Source organism: Stegodyphus dumicola, chromosome 2 (assembly GCF_044657685.1).
Source record: "Stegodyphus dumicola isolate Sdum_Otavi_A_Nest chromosome 2, ASM4465768v1".
Classification (NCBI taxonomy): domain Eukaryota; kingdom Metazoa; phylum Arthropoda; class Arachnida; order Araneae; family Eresidae; genus Stegodyphus; species Stegodyphus dumicola.
The window spans coordinates 252,701,748-252,709,048 of NC_140769.1; the positions used below are offsets into that span (position 1 = coordinate 252,701,748).

Sequence of the window (7,301 nt, forward strand, 5' to 3'; positions counted from 1 at the left end):
CTCCCGCCCCATTTAAAATCTCATAAAAGGAAGAAAACCTCTCAGTTTGTTGTTATTTTAGTTAGTTAGGAATGCGCACCCTGTCTCAGTAACCTTACGCTACTATCCTGACCGAATGCATCATGCATGGACTTGAATGCTGGATGATTTTGTTTTCCAAGTACTAATTTCCCAATTTTCGTATATTCAGCTTGACTTCGCCACAGAATGATTGCACCTTGTTCTAATGTCACGCCCCCGGGCGAGGTGCAGTAGCACCTTAGTGTACTAAAAACCGTGAATGGCTTTCATAAGCTGCACAGATTGAACAGGTCAAAACTCAAAGTAGTTGTATACCTGAGGTGAATCAGACCTAAATAAGTTCGTTGTTATTTTAGTTAGTTTGTTGTTGTTTTAGGAGTTTGTTTAGAAAACTGCTCTTGTTGACTATTGAATTCGCGGATTAGCTTTCTCTAGCTGTTTTGAATTAAGTTCTCTTGAACGCTTGAGTAGTTAAAAGATAACTGCTGTGAGATATTGTAATACTGAACGAATATCTGAGGAAAATTAAGCATTTTTTGTGATAATAATAAATTTTGTTCATTTTTCATCGGATGTGTGCATTCAATTCAAACGAACCCGTACGCACGCAACAATTTTTGGTGTCAGAAGTGGGACTTGAATGCCAATAACAAGAGCAATGGAAGAACAATTGAGGCTGCTCATCAATGCTTTTGCTGCATTCTAAGAAAAGATGGAAGCTAGCCAAGCATCCTTTAAAGAAGAGATTATAGCGGGACAGGAAGCCGTTAAAGAGAAAATGAATGCTAGTCAAAAATCCGTTAAGGAAGATATGAAGGCCATTCAAGCTGGTCAGTTAACTTTTAAAGACGAGATAAAAGTTGTTAAGGAATCTGTTAAAGAAGAAATAAAGGCTGTACAAGTAAAGATTGAAGAAAGTCAATACGAAATGAAAAGAGAAATTGCCTGCATAATAGAAACCAAATTCGATGCTATGGAAGGCTGTTTAGATGTGGTTGAAAATAAAGTGGGACAAATTGAAGAAAAAAGTTCTTCTGTCAAAGAAGAAATAGAAGGAAAAGTTTGTTCCGTTCAAAAACAAATTGATGACCGGGTTTCTGCGGTTGCCAAAGAAGTGGATACTTTAAAGAAATTCGTAGCGACAGAAGTGAGCAATTCAGATGGTTTTAAATTTTTACCAGTGCCTGCTCATCCCTCTCTGAAACTATCTACATAAGATGGGAAGACTTCCTGGCAAGTGTATAAGTGAGATTATCGTTGCGGATGCGAATGGATGGGATTCCCAAACTAAGGCCTATCATCTCGCCGCTTCTGTGAGAGTAGACGCAGCGGATATCCTGCAGACGCTTCCAGAAAACCAAAGACTTGACTTCGAAGCTCTATAAGGCGCATTGGAGCTGCGCTTTGGCGAGAAATGTTTAAAAGACTACAGCAGGTTTTAATTAAAATCCCGTCAACAGAAGCCCACAGAATCACTCCAGGAGCTCGTCACGGGTGTTGAAAGACTGTCCCACCTCGCCTTTGCTCGAGAGAAACGAGGGAAATCCTGTCTCTGCAGTACTTCATCGATGGCATCTGGCATCCCGAAATACAGAATGGGGGATGTTAAAGATTTAAAAGCGCTCTAGTATACGCCATGAAATTCGAGGCAGCTCAGCAAGCAACTGGTAGAGGTCACTACCCAGTCAGAGCTGTGTGAGTCCACGAGCCAGTGGATCAATTGATGGCTCGTTTAGGTGATTTATCCAGACAAGTCGACCCTTTGATACGAAGTAGCAGTGAGAATAAAGTATCTCTAAGGTGTTGGAGATGTGGTTCTGAAGGTCATCTGCGACGGAATTGCAGAACATCCCGGGGAATAAAACAGATGATTTTACTAGACAAGTCAGTGGCTTCAGAACAGAAGTGAAAAGAAATCAATTCTAAAGTGCTGGAACTGCGGTGTTGAAGGCCACGTGCGAAGGAACTGCAAAACACCTCAAAGCACGGAAAATATGACAAACGAGTTGAACAGACAATTAATTGCCATCGGACGAAAAAGGAGTGACAAGAAACGAAAGTGCTGAAACTGTGGAGCTGAAGGCCACGTGCGAAGGAACTGCAGAACCCGGAGCACGGAAATTGAAGTCATTTCTCATCAACGACGGAGAATGACCATATCGAGGAACGGGTATAGCCCAACGAGATAATATACTGGTAGAGAGCTTATTGCAACCTTCAACCGGTTCCAACATTAGTGTCACGTGACTGCTGCGCGAATTCCGAAAGTCCGGAAATACTTTACATTGCTTTCTATGGGACGAAAGACTGCTGCTCTGCTTGGTCACATAAAATTTAAGTAAAAATGGTTATTCGCTGCAGCGCCTATGGATGTAAAGAAAGTTTCGTGAAAGGAGGACCTGTAACCTTTCATAGGTAAGTTAAAACTGCATGATTTATTATTTTATTTTCAGTATTTCTGTCGTTTTACTATCTCTGTTGCATTGGTTGGAAATTTTCAGCCATATTGTACAAGAAAATTGCCACTGTATATGACATTTTCAGCATGTATTATTAGCATCAAAATGTATTAAATACTGTGACACTATTTACTGGATTCATCCTTTACAAATAATTGAATTTTATATGTTTTTTCCGTGTATTCCGTTGAAATAGAAAGCTGCGCCAATTGGCGTTAACTTTTTTTCGCCAAGTCGTACGCGTTTTGATTTCATAAACAATTACTGCTTGCGATAAAAAAAAAGAAAAATGCTGTTATTAGCATTAAATTATTGAGAAAAGATTGTGCGATATGTTTACTTTGTTAAAAAAAAAAAAAGCTGAAGATCTTGATTCATGCAACATTGAACATAAACAGTTAAACAGCATTATTTTAAAAATCAGATTACTTTTATAGAGCTCAATGCTGTATCATTATTTTCTATAAAATCAATTAAAATAAAAATAATCTGGATTATAATTCTGTCTCATCTACGATGCTGTTAGAAATTTAATGTAATTGAAAAAATGTGATGTAAAAAACTTAACCATATTTTAAATAGTATTTAAAAAACAAAAGGAGAGTGAGAGAGTTTTTAACTGTAATATCGTTTTGATCCTAATAATAAATACTGAGTTGAAGTTTGTTACCGTTTGATACATATTCAATATAAAATATTTGTTATAGTTAATAAGATGTATTCATCCCCCCATGACATACACATGAGTGTGGAAATCAGTAATTAAGATTGCATTATTTTGTTCCAGTAATATAATCTCAAGAAAAGAGAGTGCATTATTATGTTTCAGTAATATAATCTCAAGAAAAGAGAGGTGGTGCTCATTTTAGAAGTTGAACCTGCATGCAGTGAAATATAATTTTGTTAATAGATTTTTATTAAGAAAGAATTGTTGATGACAAAATCAAACTAACTTTTTTCAACATTGCCTTGAGCACAAATTTTTCCCATCATTAACAATCTAATTTGAAAGTGACTCATTTTCTTTTAAATTTCACTTGACCCTCTTTTCTCTAGAAGGCACCTTTTGACCTGTAATTTGATGTATTACAAATTGTGTTTTTGAATGTACGTACTATTGTAAAATAATTTTAAGAGAACTTTAAGGTGGTCCAAAAGGACCCTTTGATTTCCATTCCAATACAGAATCACGAAATAAGAATTCTCATGTAATAAAAGGCTAAAGGGAAAAATGCCATCCCCATATACAGACAATTATATTATTGTTTTGACTCTATTTGTAGGTATATTTACATTTCTTTCCAATGAAAAAATACTACACTTTTAAAATTTCATGATATTTTTCAGCATGTACTTAAGAATTCTTAAATGATTCTGAAAAATTACCATTCTTCTGCAGTATACCTGTATGACCTGGAATACATATATGTGTGTAATTTAATGCTTCATTTGCTACTTTAGTACAATTAAGGGTTTTTTTTTTTTTTCATTTATAGTTTCCCTAAAGATCCAGAAAGGCAAAAACAATGGGAAGTACAACTGCGGCGGGAAAACTTTAGAGTAACCAAGTATTCAAAGTTATGTTCGAAACATTTTACATCAGACTGCTTCGATAGAACAAAGTTTGGAGGCACCTGGTTAAAGGCCACAGCAATTCCAACGTTATTTAATTTCCCTTCTCACTTACAAAAAAATGTTTACAAGCGAAAGTCGTCAAAAAAGCCACTTCAGCCCAATCCAGAAGAGTCTATGCACTATTCAGAAAGTAAGTGATGCTCTATTTTCAATTTCAGTATCATGTACTTAACATACTTATTTATGTATGTGAGAGAGAGTCGAGGAAGAAATTGTACTTTGATTAAGTCTAACATAACATGCTGTGATGTAGTAATTTTTTTCTTTGAATTCTATTAATTGTATTGGTTTCAATATGTTAAATAGCATTTTTAGAGAGAAAAATAGTTTTGTAAGTAGGTGAATTTTGTTGCATTCTAGACTTATATTCAGTTTAGAATTTCCAGAATGCTTGTAATTTACTTTTAGCCTACTTTTTTATTTATGTTTATGTTTCAGTTTCATTTGTAAATTAAATTTAATGAACTTAACTTGAAACTTTTATGCAATTGCTAATTAAAGCAACTAAAACACTTGAACTATTACACGATAAAGTAATCTGAGATTATGGGAACTTTTAAAACTAATTTAGTTTATATCTACAACATCTTGCCTGAACTCTAATATTTTGCAAGGTATTGAAAGCTTGTGAAGAAAAACCCATTATTTATTTTTTACTAATTTAAGATGGCAAATTACCCTCAAAATCTCCTTGCTTGCTATAAATATTCATGTTTCATAACTTTTAATTCTGTTTCCTCTCAGAAAGACATTACACAAATAAAATAATCCTTTTCCTCCACACCAAATCAAATTATTAGCCATAAAATTACTGAAATGCGTTATTAAGCTCCATATGAGTATGATTTATAAATAATAATAATTATTATTAATATAACACATATATTTAATATTTCGTCTTGAAATCTGTTGTAGGTTCAGCAAGTACATCTGTAACTCCTGAAAGAAGGAAACGGCTGCATTACTTGGGAGATTTTAATGATGAGGATGTTACATCTCCAAGTAAAGCAAAAAAAGTTCTTGAAATAGCTCAGCAGCAAAATATCAGCATGAAAAGAAAAATTAAATTGTTAGATAAACAGAACAAAAGACTGAAGAAGCGTGTGGCCTCTTTAGACGAGCTGCTGACTGAGTTAAAAACTCAGAATTTAATATCTGATTCAGCGTCAACAATTTTAGGGGTAAGCTTAACAAATTTTTACAATATCCAGTTTTGTATCTCTCTTACAATTATTTTATCCATCATTTCCCAGAGAAATTGTGCTTTTAACTATAGTTTTGGTTTTTAACTATAACTTAATTTAGGGGTAATTCATAAATGATGTTGCACATTTTCATAAATTTTTTTATCCTCCTTCCCTTGCCAAATGTCAGGCTATTACATAAACATATACTTTCACTTCTGATTTAAAGCTGGGAAATGCTGATCTAAATCATTTAGTAAGAATCAGTAGAATTTTTATTAATCCCAGGAAAGTTGTTTTAGCCCCAATAGAAAGAAATATCCTCAATTTTTGTAATTTCAAAATTTAATCAGCTGATTTTAAATGCTGTTTTTTAACCAAAATGTGTGTGATGTCACACTTTTTATTACTCTTCTTCCCCCTTGTGACAATTGCACAAACCCCCTCCCCCATCAGAGCGTGACATCATTTTTGGATGGCCCCTTATCATGCACCCTAAGATATAATGAATACTTGCTGAGAATTTTCAAAATGCAATAATCAGAAATATATGCCTAATCAAGTAATTCTTTGATTAAGGAAATGACATGCAGGATGCAATGTCACAGGTTGTATTTCCATTAGTGTCATGAAAATATTGCATCTGTAGGTTTTTTTAAATATTTTTGAGGTGACCATTACATAAAAATGTTATAAGTTATTGCTAAAACTCATCTATGTTTTATTATATTATATTTAAAATTTTTATGTTTAATATTATATTAAAATCTTAATTTTTTTGCTCCCTTCCTCTAGTTGTCTGGAGCTGCAGGGGACTTCATAGAAAGACTTGAAGGTAGTAATTAAAGAGCTGAATATTCAGAATACCTCCGAACATTTGCCATGACTTTAAATTTTTATTCGGCAAAAGCATATAATTATGTCAGACAAATGTTCAACGGCAGTCTTCCCCATCCTTCTAATTTAAGAAGGTGGTATGGTAAAATTAGTGGTTCTCCTGGATTTACGAAGGAAGCCCTAAAATCATTGAAACTTAAAGCAGAAGAAGCTTTAAAGATAAACAAAACCATTTATGGAGCTCTTATTGTCGATGAAATGGCAATACGACAACATATTGAATGGGATAGAACACGTTTTACTGGATATGTTGACTTAGGTACTGACATAGATGATGATGAGCTGCCTCATGCAAAAGAGGCTTTAGTTTTCATGGTGAATGCCATTAATGGAAGCTGGAAGGTTCCAGTTTCGTATTTTTTGATAAATTGGTTAAATGCTCTAAAAAGAGCCAATCTTATTAATGAGGCCCTTCATTATCTTCAAGAGACTGGCATTAGAATTATAAGTTTGACATTTGATGGTTGCAGTAGCAATACTGCAACTGCAAATGCATTAGGTGCAAATTTACAAAGCAATAATTTAATCAATTATTTTCCACACCCTGCCACCGGAGACAATGTGTATGTCATAATGGATCCTTGCCATATGTTGAAGCTTGTTAGAAATTGCTTGGCATCAAAAGGATCCATTGTTGATGGTGACAGTGGCTTCATTTTGTGGGAGCATATAATCAATTTAGAAAAATTTCAAAAGGAGCAAGGCCTTCATGCTGCAACAAAGTTACGGGCACGGCACATAGAATGGTATCGTGAAAAAATGAAGGTTAAACTTGCAGCCCAGGTTCTCAGTAATAGTGTTGCTGATGCTCTTTTATATTTAGAAAACGATTTAAAACACCCCACATTCATTGGCTGCGCTCCAACCATAAAATTTTTAAAAATATTCAATAGCCTTTTTGACATCTTAAACAGCAAAAACCTATTAAGTAAAGATTTTAAATCTCCAATCAAGCCCCAAAATAAAGATACTATATTAAATTTCTTAAATACAGCACAAGAATACATAAAAAACTTAAGAACAAGTAAAATTGGAGAATACATATTGCATAGCAACAGGAAAACAAGATTTTTAGGATTTTTAGTTTGCATCAATAGTATTAAAT

The 7,301-nt window shown here is 34.1% G+C and overlaps 1 protein-coding gene across 1 annotated transcript; it reads left to right on the forward strand.

Moving 5' to 3' along the window:
- Nucleotides 1-2,219: 2,219 nt before the first annotated feature.
- LOC146998940 (uncharacterized) lies at nt 2,220-6,145 on the forward strand. The gene is made up of 4 exons (XM_085810274.1): nt 2,220-2,436; nt 3,977-4,245; nt 5,031-5,296; nt 6,095-6,145. Exons 1-4 carry the CDS (start codon nt 2,366-2,368, stop codon nt 6,143-6,145), a joined length of 657 nt encoding a protein of 218 aa, XP_085666400.1. The 5' UTR covers nt 2,220-2,365.
- The last annotated feature ends 1,156 nt before the right edge of the window (nt 6,146-7,301 follow it).

What these genes read in the sequence shown, in the direction of transcription:
- LOC146998940 (XM_085810274.1), top strand. Translation starts at nt 2,366, where the DNA reads ATGGTTATTCGCTGCAGCGCCTATGGATGTAAAGAAAGTTTCGTGAAA. An exon ending in GTCTATGCACTATTCAGAAA is followed by an intron (nt 4,246 to 5,030) that starts GTAAGTGATGCT and finishes AATCTGTTGTAG; the next exon opens with GTTCAGCAAGTACATCTGTA. An exon ending in CAGCGTCAACAATTTTAGGG is followed by an intron (nt 5,297 to 6,094) that starts GTAAGCTTAACA and finishes CCCTTCCTCTAG; the next exon opens with TTGTCTGGAGCTGCAGGGGA.